The sequence below is a fragment of the Delphinapterus leucas genome, chromosome 3 (genome assembly GCF_059928025.1).
Source record: "Delphinapterus leucas isolate spDelLeu-1000000601 "Yukka" chromosome 3, BTC_Dleu_Yukka2, whole genome shotgun sequence".
NCBI classification, from domain to species: domain Eukaryota; kingdom Metazoa; phylum Chordata; class Mammalia; order Artiodactyla; family Monodontidae; genus Delphinapterus; species Delphinapterus leucas.
The window spans coordinates 14,280,830-14,296,837 of record NC_143131.1 but is presented as its reverse complement, the minus strand read 5'-3'; the positions used below and the strand labels follow the sequence as shown (position 1 = coordinate 14,296,837).

Here is a 16,008-nt window from a genome sequence, read left to right as displayed (position 1 = left end):
CACTCTCTGAATCTAATTTAAATGACTTTGTGATCTCTTCTTGGCTTCCGGGTAATTTAGAAAACTTCCTATTCATTACCATCACCTGTATTATGGAGTTATCTTTTCAAACAACTGCTAAGTTAAAAAGAGGAAGAGAGAGAGAGAAAGGTCCAAAACTCCCTTTGAAATCTATCAGATTTTTAAACTTTGACAGAAAAAAAAGTAATTAATTGTTCCATTCAGTTCCACATTGCCATCGTGTGATTGAAATGCAAAGCCCTTTCAAACCTAAAAAGTGCTCTTTGCCAGAATCAAAGATGACACTATTAAATCATTTATTTTACAAAACCACACTTAGAATACTCAAACAAGGATGATGACCTCTCATTGATTCACTGGAACTTTCTCACCGTTCCTTCTTAAGACCAAGGTGTGCGTTTGTATCAGCACCAGCAATGAGGCTGGTGCTTGTTCAGGGACCAACCAAAGCAAACCGGGCTTCCTGAAGGTCTACTGAGAACCTCATCAACCCCACATTCTAGACAAAGGTCAGTGTAATGAGATTGCTTTAAGTAAAATTGCTAGTCGACAGAATGGATAAACCATAAGGTGACACTTGCTCTAGAAAAAAACTCCTTCCCTGAGAATTCCTTTAAATAGGCTGTCTCGGTATATCTAAAACAAGATCCAACTATATTAAAACACACCTTTCAGGAACTTGCTATTGAGCAGAGTCCTGTACCCAAGAACTTCCTGTTTTGCTGGGACATCGCTTAAATAATACTATTTGACAAATCTAACACAATAAATAATTACCAGAATTTCATTTTAATTATAGGGCATGTAATTTGAGCTACGAGGTAAATTAGCTTCCTATTTCTCAAGGCCTTGCTCTGTTTGGAATTTTAAAAGGTCTTTTAAAGGCATAAAATATGGAAAACATTTAATGTTTTCTAATAATTGTGAAATACCTGAACCCAGGAGGTGGAGATCTCATGCTTACTATGAACACAACTTTTACACTGCGAAATGTGAGGTAATAGGCTCGTTCCTGGGTGCACACTTTATTACTTTTAATAATAAATTAATTTATTATGCTCAGTAAACTTCAAAAGATGCGTTGTGAGGGAGCAGTTCAAAACAATATAAGCAGGACAGGCTACATAACTTGCCGACCCCTCCTTCAAAAATCATTAATTTCCAGAGGCAGAACATTAAACCGGGCACAGCTCCTTCTAAGTCCTGGGACCTTTGCGAGCCTCCAGGTCACACATCAGTGAATCCAGACCTGCACACGAGGCCTTCTTTTACCCTCCTTTTAGGTACAATGATGTTCACGCACTCTCTCCCTTCTTGAGGCGCTTTTCATTCGCGGCCTCGACCCTCTGGTCACAGCGCGCTGGGGCAGAGATGGATGCTGGCTTTGCTGCCTGCCGTACTGTTCTTCAGTTTAGGTAAAACACTCAGCATGGCTATGATTAACCCTGAAATCACTGGGGCAAGTATTGTAAAACAGATTTTTCTTTCTCCTTCTATATTGAAAAGAGACTTTTCGAGTTTGGTTGTTCTTGCTTACAATAGCGGTGCATTGAGGAGAATCTCAGTTCACAGTAGGCAGAGTCCGCTGGAAGCTCGTCTGGGTACCCCGAAGGCCGGCCGGCCCAGCCTGGGCGCCTGAGGGGACGGTCCCCGCGGCTCTCCTCGCATTTACCTCCGGGATGCGGTCCCCGTCGCCCCTGGACACCCTGAGAGAGATGCTCCTTTTCTCGGTCTCTCGCGCCCGCCAAGAGCGACGCCTCCATCTCTCCCGGGCCCCCAGCTGTCCAGGTGGGCCCCAAGCAGGTCCCCTCCCGGAGCGGTCTCCTCCTCACGTCCCCGCCTGCCTCGAGGCGGCCACCCGGGGATGGGGTATGGCGCGGTGCCCGCCAGGCGGGCAGTGGGAGCTTCCCAAACCCGCTCCCTCCCGGCCCCAGCGCGCCCCGATCCCTCCTCGCGCATCCGCGCTCACTTCGCCGGCCCTGGCGGCCAGTCTCCCACACGCCCCGGCCGGTCCCCGGACAGCGCGGCGACCCCAGGCCCGAGCCCCGCGGGGCTCGGGCGACAGGGCCTGGCCAGTGAGCCCGGGCTACCCCGGGGCCTTCGGATCTCTGGGTGCCCCCGCCCCTCAGGCTCCCCGCGCGGTGCCCTCGGGCTTCGGGCCACGCGCCGGCCCCGGCCCGCTTCCCCACAACGTCGCGCCACCGCCCCTCGGTCGACAAGGGGCACCGCGGCGAGTCCCACCCAGCGCCGCCGGGACGCGGCGGAGGCGGCGGCTCCGCGGCCTGTGCGTGCGCAGCGCCCCCCGCGGCCGCGCCGAGCGCAGGCGGCGGCGGAGGGAAAGAGGGAAGGAGGGCGCCGCCCGCCCGGCCCGGCCCCTTCCCCAGCCCGCCGCCCGCCCCCTGGCCGCCGGCGGTGTCCGCGCCTCCGCGCCCGCCCCTGATTTCCTCTGCGCGGCGGCGGCGGCGGCGGCGGCGGCGGCGGCGGCGGCGGCGGCGGCGGCGGCGGCGGCGGCGGCGGCGGCGGCGGCGGCGGCGGCGGCGCCTCGTGCGCGCGGTTATTTATTTCCGGGCCCCAGAGCGCTTATAATGGAGCCGCTGTCAGCGGAACCTTCTGCCGCCGCTGCCGCCGCCGCCGTCCCTCCTCTTTTTTTTCCCGACAGATCTTTGTTGTGTGGGAGGGCAGCAGGGATGGACTTGAGCTTGCGGATCTCCTGCTAGAGCAGCCGCGCTCGGAGAGGGCGCCGCAGCCGCGACGAGGAGCCGCCGCCGCCGCCCTGAGACCCGGCCGGTCCCGGCCTCAGTCCGCCCGCGCCCCCGCCCGGCCTGCTCGGCCCGCGCCTCCCGGCAGAGTCTCCTCCCGGCGGCAGATGTGTGTGGGGTCCGCCCACGGCGGGGACTATGGTGAAATTCCCGGCGCTCACGCACTACTGGCCCCTGATCCGGTTCCTGGTGCCCCTGGGCATCACCAACATAGCCATCGACTTCGGGGAGCAGGTAAGCCCCGGCCGCGCCCCGCACCCTGCGCCCTGCTCCCACTGCCTTGGCCTTAGACGCCCGTGCGGCAGGGGATGGGGACAGAGGAGAGTCACCTGCTCCGAGTCTCTTTTTATCCTGGAACATTTGGTTGGGTTGACAGCTTGTCAATGACTTTCCAGCATTCCATTTCCCCCTCCGCCCAGTTCTTCCGCAGACTTCTCCAGCTCTCCCTGGAAAACGTTAAAAGACCGGAGGGTTTGGAGCTTCACTTACAGAAGGATTTTTAGTGCCCAGGAGTATTATGTAATTTGTGATTATGTAAACCTCTGGTTTGTAAGTAAATTGTAGTCTCTAATAGCTTGAGTGCTGGGGTTTTTATTTATCCCGAGTTTGTGGTGACGTGATCATGGGGAGAATTTTGTATTAGAAAGTGTCCAAGTTGATTTCCCAGGTACTTTTTTTTTTTTTTTTTAAGCTCATGTATGGATTAGAGGCGTCCCATATGTGTCCTGATAAGCCGACCATTGGCCATCTCTAGTTTGGGTTTTTTTTTTTTTTTTCCTTTCTTTCCGTCTTGCACCACTAAAGAAGGGGAGCACATTTTTGTTTGTTGCCTTCTCATCCTTGTTTCTTCTTCATGTTTTCCCCCATTTCTCTCCATGTGGCGTCATTGCAAATCGAGCGCTGCAGCCTCTCCAGCAGCGGGGCACTGGTACTCCGCACTTTGCCCGTGCGGCCCGTTTTCGCAGGCCTGCGGCGGGATGCAGTTGCATTTTTAAGGCCGGGAAGAGGATTGGGGGAAGAGGGCAGCAGCCTGTCACCTTGATGGGCAGGGGTCAGCACTGGCCCCGGCATGTGATTGAGCAGCTCCTGACGTTGTAGTACTCTTATTTCTTTTCCTTTAAGTCAAGAGACCTCAAAGGATGTTTGTATAGAAAAGGCACCTATCTCGATGCACCTTTAGTTTTCAAAAACCAAACAGTTTTTCGGAAGGGGGTTCATTTGACTCCTCCTTTTGATGAATATCTGCTTGCATTTGTCTCTCTGTGCTCAGAACTTTTGATTGATTGGAACTGTTTAGCTCCCAAATACTTAGCCCATCTTGTAAGCCACTTTTTAGTTCGAATTTTATTGCTGACAAGTGTTCACAATGTATTGCAGCATAGCCTCTGGAGACCTTTGTCTAGCTAGTAAGCCAATTTATTTCCTTCGATGAAATATTATATCTTTTCTGTTGCCACTTTGTTCTGCCAGCACCTCCCCAGGGTCCCCCAAGGGCTCCTCTGTTGCTCCACCTCCACCCCCACCCCCCAAAACCTTCCCTTTTTGCATAATTAACTGGTGACTTTGGGCATTTCCTCTAATCTTTGGAAAGGTTTTTAGGCCTGAATTTATTACACTGCACATTTTAGATGAGTCAAGTGCTGTGTATTCACTTCAACCTTTTACTGTTCTAAAGCTTATCTAATTGGAGCTGCCCCAAAGGTTGTCAGAAAGCCCAGGCTGCTCACCTGATCGCTTCTCCCTGAAATGTAGCAGCTGTGTGTGTGTGTGTGTATTATAGGGATAACTGGAAGAAATGAGTATTCTTTGCCATAATTAAATGGCCTGAAACATACCACAGTATTGCCTCACATTTGCCTTGATTTAATGCAAGGTGATATAACTAAGGATTTGATTTGAGTGTAAAGAAAGGGGTCTCCCTGAGGTCACAAAAGGGAAGCTAGACATAAAAGACGACTACACAGGTGGTCTATCCTAGTGGGTCTAGTAATTCACACTCATCCTTGAGACGTTGCTAAGCTCCTTGTCATAGGTGACATAAGCAAAGTGCTGGAAGAGTTGTCTTGTTGCACCGAAGCAAGTTTTATCAGTAAGTGTCCTTTGAGGTCCTTATCCCATAAGCACCAGTGTATTTATGAGCCTACATGCTGCCTGGTGGTAGAGATATTTTATCAGAGTTAGGGGTGGGGAGATGGAGGGAAGAAATTGATATGCTTCCAAAACCTTGCTTTGCCTTCCAGTATCAGATGATAATTCTGCAAAATGGGGCAGGGTGCAAAGAACAGAACTTACTTTTTCTTACTGTTAAACTGGAGGGAAAGAATTGCAATGTGAGCTAAAGAGTGACCTGGTCATAGGTGGGTCGTGAATAAAAGAACATTTTACCCCAACTGCTTTGAGGCACAATAAAGAGGAGGAACAGTGAACCTATTATATACAAATACGGGTCTACGGTAGACTTCTGAAAGTATGCAGCTCTTGATGTGGAGTCTTGTCATGTTCTATGGACAGATGGACACACGTAGGTTTCTACCGTTCTTCTTTCAGAGTGGGCAGGTGTATATTATACCTTGCTATGAGTGAACAATGATTCACATTTCAGTAATTTACTAATTCTAAAGTAGGTTAGGTGACATGGGAGTCCAAAGGTCAAAACAATCCCTGGTTCACGGGTGTTCGAGATGTTGAAGAAACCCCAAATTGAAAAATAAAATAGCCCATTAGCTTTTAAGTCTCTAACTTGTCAAGAACAGAAGGATACTGAAATCATTGTAAATGTTCCCTAGATGAGGTTTTTTTTTTTAATGGTAATAAACATCTCAGTTTGTGGTTTCTGTCGGAAATGTGGACAGAACCTTTAAAATGAAAACCCAGCTATAGGCAAGGTTCCACTGAAATTTGAATAAGCAGCACATGTGACTGTGTGAAGGCATTACACATTATCTCAGAGCTATTAGTGTCACGTGTGGGGCTGCTGTGAAGAAGCCTGTAACAGCCCGTCCAGGGCCTCCTCATGTTTTCCATGAACGTTATCCGTTATGTAGAGCTTTCCCTGTAATGTTATAGGCCAGTTAGGGAAGAAACCCAAATATTATGGAATATTTACTCTAATGAAATCTATCATCACATTTTTCAATTTTGATGGTGGCGGTAATTTGGGGGTGGAGGCAAGTGTTGAATTCTGCACTGAAAAAAGGAAAAAAAAAAGCTGTATGGAATAAAATGACCTGCTTTTTAATATTAAGCATATGCACCATGGAAGAAATGAGAATACACCCTTATTGCAGAAACTAAAACAATGTTTGTAGAACCCTTTAGGTGTGTAGAACACTTGGTGATAGTTGCAGTATATGTGGAATTAGCATTTTATTTCTATTTTTACAGATTGAGAAGCAAAAGTATTCATTGCTTCCATTCATCGAGCACTTAGTATGTGCTTGTAACATCTCAGCACGTGTTATATATGAGGAAAGAATAAGAGGCCTAGGCATGTTAAAGCCCTTGTCCAAGTTCACATAGGCAGTGCAGGCCAGAGCCGGGGCTCCAGCCATATCCTCCTGGCCCTTAGCCACACTTAGCTTGCACACTGAGAGCCACCCCCAGGAGTTCTTAGACATTTAGAAGTAAGTTCTGGCTTTTCGGAGTTCCAGCCTTGGCTTAAATGTAATCTTAGCTGTCATAGTTTGAATTTTAAAGACTCAACAGATGTAAGCCAATCATAACGAGGCTTCTCAGAAAAGGGAGATTGTGACCAAGAGGGTCATGTAAGAAGGGCCAAATTATCCAGATAATTAATTAAATCAATGCTGTGTCTTATTTTGGCAAGGTTGGCATAGCCTTTGGTTAAAAGAGAGGAAAAAAGATAAGAAACAACTGACACTTCACAAAATTATTTAGAAATCACTTAGTCTTTATCATTAGAGCAATATAGATTGCTAAAGAAAGATGGAAGATATGAAGATACATTGAAGAAATACAATGTATTTCTTCAGAAGGGTCTGCAAATGTCCATTTGATCTCACCATATTCAAAGGACTGTGATTTCTGTTTAAAATTAAACTTGGTACAAAGTCCCTGAATTCCTTAAAAGCCAAGTTCACCAAATTATATAGAATAAATCAGTGATCTTTTTTTTTATAAGGTACCTAATGACACTTAAAATGTTAAGGACAGCTCTTGTGAAGACTTGAAAGAGAAAAAGTTGAAGTTGTTCTCACTTTAGAAGAAACGTGTTCTGCTCAGTGCCAGGCAGTCTACTCTTTGACACTCGCGAGATTGAGTTCTTTCAGGTAACCCTGAGTGAATCACTGAATTTGGTTGGGTCCAATATAATAGATCAAAGACCCAAGGGATTTATCTGTGAACGAAGAGTTTTGCATATGGATTGTTGATTACTAGAGTAAGATGTATAATAGGAATGTTTCATGTTTTCCCCAGCCCTCCTTTCTAACTTAAGAAACCTAGAGTTAGGCTTCCACAGTATAAGAGGGTTTCAAGTTACTAACATCACAAAATGGGGAAAAAAAAAAGAGAGAGAGAGAGAAGCCCAGGAAAAGTAGCTTAATAAATGTTCTCCTCATCTACTAAATAGAGAAATGCCCCCCACCTCACCCCCCTTTAAAAAAAGGTCTCCAGGAGGTACAGGAATTTTTTTTTTTTAAGTGAATGTTGTGCATGGCACTGGCCACTACTGGGCAGGGACTCGTCATCCAAGGTCACTAAGTGATGGAAGAGACCTCCCCAGGCAGAGCTTGCCCTAAGTAATAACAAAAGTGTCCATTGTATGTTCCACTTTCCAAAGTACTTACAGACAGAAAAGTAAATCCCAGGTTAAGTTTCTAAGTAACGGTCGGTGAGAGACTTTTTTCTCCTCCAATCTATTCTATATTAATGGACTAAATCTCAAAACAACATTTATTTTTTTCTAATTATTAAAGTAACATATACCATTTAAAGTTTGGTTACATATTAAAAAATGGAGGAAAAAAGTAAAAATACCTCTAATTCGACTCTGAAGAAAAAACCCCTTTAATGTTTTGGGTATCTCCTGCCAATTTTTTTTTTTTTTTACATAAATGAGGATATACATATGTGTGTGTACATATATATATATATATATATATATTTCACAGAACACAGAGACATTTTTCCCATATCACTTAAAAGTATTTAACTGTGATTTTAAATAGCAGTATAATATGTGATTGCATGTGCATACAGTAATTTCCTTTGCTGTATATTCCCCTGTTGTTTAAATGCTGAGGTTTTTTGTTTGTTTTTTCCAACATAAAGTTTCAGTGAGCATCTCTGTGTAAGAAGTAGATAATGTGTTTTCTCTGACTGCCTTGGGCTTTATGCCTAGCATAATTTGATGCCTGTTTCAGCTTCTCATTCATACATAGAAAATGAGGTCACTGGCAGTCCGTATTTAGTCAAGGACACCGTGACCTCCTTAGTCCAACTGATACTTCTCCACTGTGTTTCCCAGTTTTCTTTAGATGTACATCTGTGTTTAAAGTACCTCTCTTTCACTGCACTTAGGTAAGTAGATTATTTCTAGAGCCACAGAGGTATAATTCTGCGGTTTGTTTCTTTACTCATTGATTTATTGAGGTGGTTTGATGACCAGCCTAACTACTACTTTGTCAGAATACGTCTTCCCAAGCATCTCCTTCAAAAGATAATCAAATACTTCTTACGTCAAGACGATATCTAAATCTCTTTCTAGTTTTACATCTGATTCTTTAAAAGCAGTTTTAAAAGCGTACCAAGTAATATCGTTTATAGCATCATCTCACTTTTTTGATGTGACAAGCCCAGTTTTATATTAGTGGTCAGTAATTGGTTCCCATGTCTTTTTGCTCTGAAATAAATAAACCTCTTTAAACTTACACCAGAGTGACTTGGGTCATATCTACATTTAAAAAATTAAATCCAGTGTTTTTTTAACACCTATGACTTTATTAGTTGATGTGGCAATGTCATAGAAATATAGAAAACCCTGTTTTATTGCAGAATTATCTAGATGTGAGCTACCTCTGTGAGTGCATTTTCTTGATAACTGAAGCTTATCCTTTTTATTTTTTAAAGTTTTTTTTTTTTGATGCGGACAATTTTAAAGTCTTTCTTGAATTTGTTACAGTATTGCTTCTGTTTTATATTTTGGTTTTTTGGCCGCAAGGCATGTGGTATCTTAGCTCCCCGACCAGGGATTGAACCTGCACCCCCTGCACTGGAAGGCCAAGTCTTAACCACTGGACCGCCAGGGAAGTCCCTGAAGCTCGTCCTTTAAAATGCAAATCACTGGTTTTCTTTTTCTTTTTGTAGTACAAGAAATCTATATTGCACCTTTCTCTACCATATTAGATAAATACTATATGCAAAACTCAACGAACATTTTTTTGGTGGCGTGTGAATGTTGTACTGGCAGTCAGCTGACAGGATATCCGCTGACAGGTGATGCTCAAAATACTTAGCAAAGAGTTTGGCACCGACCGATCAAATAAAAATAATAATTAATAAAAATAGCTAAGACATGTTGAATACTTGCTTTTTAATTTTCTGCTTTGGGTCTGCTCTGGGCCCCCCAAACTAAAATCCATTAGAAATCCATGAAAAAATGAAGAATAAATAATCTTGGAGGTCTCCCTTGCGAAAAAAGTGTATACACTTTGTTAAACTAGCTCTCCTGCCCTGCCCTATTTTGGTTTCTGTTCTAGAGAGATTCTAGAGTCAATGTCAGGTAAGTGACCTTTGTATAAGGGAAGTGTTGCCAGATTTGACACAGGCCCTGCTCTCAAATCAGGTCCTATTTGAGAAAACATACATGAAACACTTTTGCAGTCAGAGCATCACAGAGCGAGATGCCTGATTGCACACTGCAGTTTGTGATAACGTACGGCAGGGTACTCAGTACTTGCAGTAGCGCGGTGAGTCTGTGGTCATGGCGATGAACAGTAAACCACATAGAGGCAGTTCTTATCTGGAGGTTGTCACCCCTGCCTCATTCTCTGTAAATTCTCCTGTCCCCAAAGTGGATACCACCCATCTGCGAAGATGAGAATAGAGTCACAGGATAGGGATATTAGCAGACTTCATATCAAGCCATACAAACCCCAGGTTTGTTTCTGTTTTGTTTTAATTTTGCTATTTCTGTGGTTTGGGAATCTTTCAGTGGCTATGCCAAAAACGAAGTACCGCTCACCATGCTGAGAACAAATGAGCTTAAAATGACCAAGACTACAGTTAGTCAAGTGAAGACTTATGCATCACAGCTTTCTGGTTCTATATGGCTGCTTCTCCATGGCAAAAATGTTTTCCAGGTCCGCCTTGGCAAGGGAAAGAACTTAGTTATTTGTCAGGGCAAAGGTGGTATTTATTCTCCTAGATAATGAGTTATCAGAAAACAGCCTGGACAGCTGGTCCAGGAATGCCACGTGGTCCCAAGGGACAGATGGACCAGCTTCATTTCTTGTGGGAAGAGTACATTTTGGTCTAAGTTAGCTCACGGGCCCTAGCTGGCTTTTACATTTTTTATGGGGTTTTGATACCACAAGATCAGCGAGGCTTTCCATGAGTCTGACACCCAGCACTGTTACAGGGTTGCCTTTCTGTAGATGGGTTTGCCAGTATGAATAGGCAGTCCGCTTACAAACGTGGGTCCACATCTCTGTCCCCAACCTCAGGGCGGGGGGAGGGGCTGTGTGTATGGCTCCTTCTTCTCCAGCACAAGGAGGCGAGAGGCACCTCCAAGCCCACGTTCCCAGTGCACTTCCTGTACCTTGTCTGGGCACATCCCACCTGGATGGGGACTGCGGCTGGCCGTGGGGACCTGTGACTTCAGGCTGGGAGGAAGTTAAAAGCAAAAGTGGGACTCCCTGGATAAGAACTTTCAAGGGTGACTAGAAAGGTGAGGCTGAGGCTCCTCGGGACATTCAGTTGGAATTAAATGGCTGAAAAGCTGAATGTTTTTAAAAGCAGATTAACGAGGCTTTCTAGGGAGAAAGCTGAGGCAAGAATGAGAGAGGGCAGAAGTTGGCTTTGTGGCCGTAATCCTCCCAGGATGTGAGAACTAAAAGTAGCTTATTTTGTGAGAGAGACAGAAAGGATTAGTTTGGGTCAGGAAGCTTTCCGGGTTGTGGTCCAGCAAGAGCATTTACATGGTGAAAGCTGGTCACTCCTGGTTGTTCTCTTAACTAAATAATAATGAGTCCACATCAGTAAGCTAGTCAGAATCCCTGCTCAGTTTTTTTAGAAATATAACATTAAGTCTAGGGAAGGTTTTGAGTCCCGGACTGTCGTTTTCTCATGTGCCAGTTGTCTTAGGTGTGGCTGCTTTGTGTTTTCAAAGCTGTCTTTGGGATGATAAGAAGTAGCTATGCTCTTACTGCTGCTCCATAAACAGCCCCGAGATCTCTTGGCCACTGGGTCATGCATTTCAATACAGGGGAATGGTAGTGTGGAGAATCTAAAATAGCAGATTACAAAAAAGAAAAACAAATTGTCTGAGTGCTCTAAATGGTTTGGCAGGAAAGTTAATGCGCTGGGACACGGCGGTCTCCCACGATGTGTGGCCTAAACTTGACATTTTATAAAGACAGACAGTGCAGAGCAGAGTAACAAGTAACCACGCTTCATAAGAAAGAGGTAACTTTCACCTCTTCATGATCCTAGCCAAGACCAACGCAGAAGCAACTGGAAAGACCCTTGCCACCCGCCCGATCCAAAATAGGAAGTGAAGGGTCTTTTCTCTGCTCCGGACTCACATTCAACTGTGGTTTTTCCTTGGGATGGGTTATGGTTCCCACCCCCTCCCTTTTCCGACACAGCGTTGCATCACCTGGAGCCCCACTTGAGGTCAGGGCGTACCTCCCCTCCTCCCACACTGAGGCCCACACCTTTATGTGCCAACACCACCTGGGCCTCACACCTATTGGGCTGCTTACCAAACCTGGGCAGTTCCCTGACACTGTTGGTAGTTAGTCCAAGTGTTTACCAGTCTTCCCCGGATGAACCAGTGTTTCAGCAGCGAGGAGAAAGGAGCTTGGACTGAGTTCCGAAGATCCACTAAAGGGCCTTAAGCAGTCGGTGGCAGCGCGCATCAGTAGCTGAGCTGCGTAACCACTTTTGTTTTTCTAAAATTCTTATTTACTCTAATTGCTTTTAGGCTTAATATGTCTTCTGTCAGGGGAGGAGGCTGGTGAACCTGTTTTTCTTTCCTTTTTAAAAATCACAGTATCGTTTACCTACAGTGAGGTACACAGATCTTACATGAACAGGTCCATGAGTTCTGACAAATGACAGATGCACACTGACATAACCCACACACCAGGCAAGATATGGAGGGTTTCCATCAGCCCAGAAGGTTTCTGGTGCCCCTCCCTCCGAGGCCACAGCTGTTCTGAGTGCTGTGGGAGCCTTTTTAATTGCCAAGACAAAGTGACACATATGCCTTTGGTCCCAGATAACTGAGTTCTCGGCCACTCACCGTTATTACAGTGCGTAGCGCTGCTACTCTTTCCTGTTGCAAACTATGGCTCAATGTTGTGGATTTTAGTGGATTTAAGGCAGGTAGAAAATTTGACTTTCTGTGTAAAATAACTTTTCCCCTTATTTTGTACGATTTGGTGTTTTTAATTCTTCAGTTGATATACATCCTTCAGTTATATGGACTGCTGATCATTTTGATTTTCAGACATGCTTAAAAATTAAAGTCTGCTTCACATCGTAAAACGTAAAGCTAGCATCATAAAATGAAATGTGGTACATACATACTATGGGCTATTTATTCAGCCTTAAAAAGGGAATGAAATTTTGATGTATGCTACAACATAGATGAACCTTGAGGACATTATGCTAAGTGAAATAAGCCAGACACAGAAGGACATGCTTTTGTGTATGTGGAAGTATGCTTCCACTTATAGGAGGTACCTTAAGTAGTCTAAGTCATGGAGACAGAAAGTGGAATAGCAGCTACCAGGGTTTACGGTGGGGGAGAAATGGGAGTTATTGGGGTTTTTTTGGTTTTTTTTTTTGCGGTACGCGGGTCTCTCACTGCTGTGGCCTCTCCCGTTGCGGAGCACAGCCTCCGGACGCGCAGGTTCAGCGGCCATGGCTCACGGGCCCAGCCGCTCCACGGCATGTGGGATCTTCCCGGACCGGGGCACAAACCCGTGTCCCCTGCATCGGCAGGTGGACTCTCAACCACTGCGCCACCAGGGAAGCCCTGAACTGTATACTTTAAATGGTTAAAATGATAAATTTTATGTTATGCGTAGTTTATCAACATTTTAAAAATCTTCATTAACTTCATAAGCTACTCAGAAAGCTGGTGGCTTTTGAAGAGGATCTCTCTTTAAAAAAAATTTTGTTAATTTTTTTCTGGTTATAGTCATTGTATAAAGAAGAAAAATAAAGTATCAAGAAGCAAATGAGGATATATAGCATTATCTCTAGGCCCACGACCTAGAGGTGTTGCTATTTATTATTTTAGTGCATGTCCTTCCCATCTCTTTTCTATCCGTGTATTTTCAAACAAAATTGTAACCTCTTTCCACTTTATATCACAGGCAGTTTCCCTCGATTTTAGGTATTCATCTCAAATATGATTAATGGCATTCTTTCACAAGGACACACCATAATTTACTTAACAATACTCTGTAGCTAGGCGTTCAGTTTTTCCTGTTTCATTCTATTACAAATAGTGCTCTGAAACATTTTTGTTCAGAGATCTTTGCTTCTGATTATTTCTTTGGGTTAACACTAGAAATACTTGTGCACGTGCGCACCTTTTCACGCCTTCCACTGTGTGCGACACCACATGGCTGTAGAAAGTTGTCCCAGTTTCCCCTGCAGGTGCCTGTTGAATGTGGCCCCGGCCCCCAGTGGACATTCCCAACCAGGATGCCATTTTACTGTCCAGTGAGTTCTGCCCTGGAAACTGTGTTCTAGTTCTTTCAAAGCCACATGGTACTGAACTCCTTCAAATGATTTCTTTTATTAAAAGCATTTTTTAAAATGCTGAGACATCAATTCCGTTTTTCATCATGTCATACTTTTAAACTCTTTCAGGACTTTCATTCTTTTCAGTAAGCACATTTTGGACCGAATACGTACTCCACTTGGGACTGGGCAGAAGCACAGGAAGGAAAAGGAGTGAGTGGGTTTTACTCATACATCTGGGGGGATATCTGTCCCTGCAGGTTTCACGGCAGAGAAAAGTGCTTTTTTTGATGAGTTCAGTGATGCTCAAGAAGTTTGCGTCCCCAAACTTCCTGGGTGAACTCGTGGGAGAGGAGGAAAAAATTAACCAACCTTCCAAGGTGCCAGGTCCTGCCTGAGGCTCCTGGCATGTACGGTAGGGTCGTCACCTTCCCCACTTTAAAGATGAGCAGATTGAACAGCTGTGCCGGGTCGTTCAGTCTCTCTGCAGAGCAGCCAGTCTTCTCTGACCAATAGTTCACGCTTAGGGTCTCAGAGGAGAGTATTTGGAGTTGACTGTTCTAGGGAAATGTGGAGCTAGTGATATTTAGGGGAAATAGAACAGAAAGTGTTCTTCTCTCTTTTCTACCACCCTGCCCCTGGGTTCTTCAGTTTAAACTGGTCTTCTTGCTAGTTAGAGCCCTCCTTGGAGAAAAGCAGCAGAGCAAACAGAGAGGGGAAATAGTTCATGCTTATTGAGAGAGGCCCTGAGTCCCTGTGGCTTGTCTGTAGTTTCTAGTAGTGCTGCAAGCTGACTGCAACATGGTTGAGAGGAAGAATGTCCACTCCTGATAGGCCCCCCTGGACTTGACCTCCTCCATCCCTGCACCCACTGGCTCTATGACCTTGAGCAAAGAGCTCGACTTCTGGGGGCTTCAGCTTTCCCAGCTGTTAAACAGGTATAAAGGGTTTCTGTACCTTCTTCTGGAAGGGCAGACCACACAGAGACTAGACACAGAAGAGCTTTGAAAAGTCTGAAGTGCTGCCCCTGTGTAAAGCAGTATTACTAAGACTTTGAGCCAGGCATGCTGCCGCTACACCTGTTTATTGTCACTCATCCTTGACTAGAGCCGACTGACTGTTCTTGCTGTGTATTGAATCCGTGAGTCGCATTAAGGGGACTTGCTCAGCCAGAGCCAGCTGGGTTAGGGGCGAGCAGGGGCAGAAGCGTGCTGGAGGACAGATGCTGGAAACGCTGGGATTTTACATGTGTGTCAGCAATACTTTTGCTGGGTTTTTTGTTTTGTTTTGTTTTGTTTTTTCCTACTTTGGGGAAAAGATGTTTAAGGCTGGATTTGCTCAGTAGTGGGTTGTTTGTTGTTGTTTTTTTTGATTGTTTGGTCGGTTTTAGTTGAATTACTAGGATTTAGGTAACATGCACTTTTTGAAATGATAGGTTAAATTTCATTTTCTCTTTATCATAGGCTGCTGTTTGACACAAATTTGGGGGAGGGTAGCTACATGTACCACTGGCCCCTTCTCTAATCTAGACATACAAATGGGACCAAACCTTTTTCAAATTTGTTGACAATTATGGCAGTAACACACCAAGGTGTTTGAAACAAATTATGGGGGCTGCTTAATGAGCTGAAAGTTGTAACCCTCTTTCTCAGGTGCTTACTATACTGTTTTGGGGTGTTTTCCCTATTAAATGGAGAATAGTTTCACTATTAATGGAGAACATGGAATGCAGGGGGCAAGAGTGTCTTCATGAATGTGTTCATTCAACAGGTGTTTCTTGAACACCTACAGCGTGGCAGGTCCAGTGCTAGTCACTAAAGAGGAACAGGAAAAAGGACTGACTTTTAGCTGTGCAGCGATGAATCTAGAAGGGCAAACAGACAGGCAGGCACCTGCCAAAGAATGTGATCAGGTCTGAGATGGGGGAAGAATAGGGTGTTTATCCCAGGATCCTATAACCCATCCTAAGGGTCAGGGAAGCTTTGGTTCCAGCTGAGACCTGAGATCAGATCAAGAGAGTGGCGTATCTGCTATTCTGGAAAGCAAGAGAGTTCCAGGTGGAAAATGGCAGATGCTCACTGTGAGTGGGACAGTACCCCATCAGTCAGGCTAAGGAGTTTGGCCTTGATCATTAGGCCACTGGGGAATGCTGAAGTGTTCTCAGTGGGGGTGTGATGTGCTTGGATTTGCATATTCGAAAGATAACTTTGGTTTCCTTGTGGCTAATGAATTAGAGGGAGGTGAGAGCAGAGGTGGGGAAACCAATTAAGAGCCTCTTGTGGCCACC

General features: G+C 45.1%; 1 protein-coding gene across 2 annotated transcripts in view; it reads left to right on the top strand.

The window, feature by feature from the left end:
• Nucleotides 1-2,570: 2,570 nt before the first annotated feature.
• ANKH (ANKH inorganic pyrophosphate transport regulator) overlaps nucleotides 2,571-16,008 on the top strand; it is a 141,909-nt gene continuing 128,471 nt past the window's right edge. The window contains exon 1 of one of the 2 annotated variants that reach the window (XM_089908688.1): nucleotides 2,571-3,014. In XM_089908688.1, coding sequence (XP_089764814.1) covers nucleotides 2,919-3,014 — 96 coding nt within the window. In that variant the 5' untranslated portion in view covers nucleotides 2,571-2,918. The remainder of the gene's footprint in view (nucleotides 3,015-16,008) is intronic. The other variant, XM_022581408.3, reaches the window with a different exon arrangement.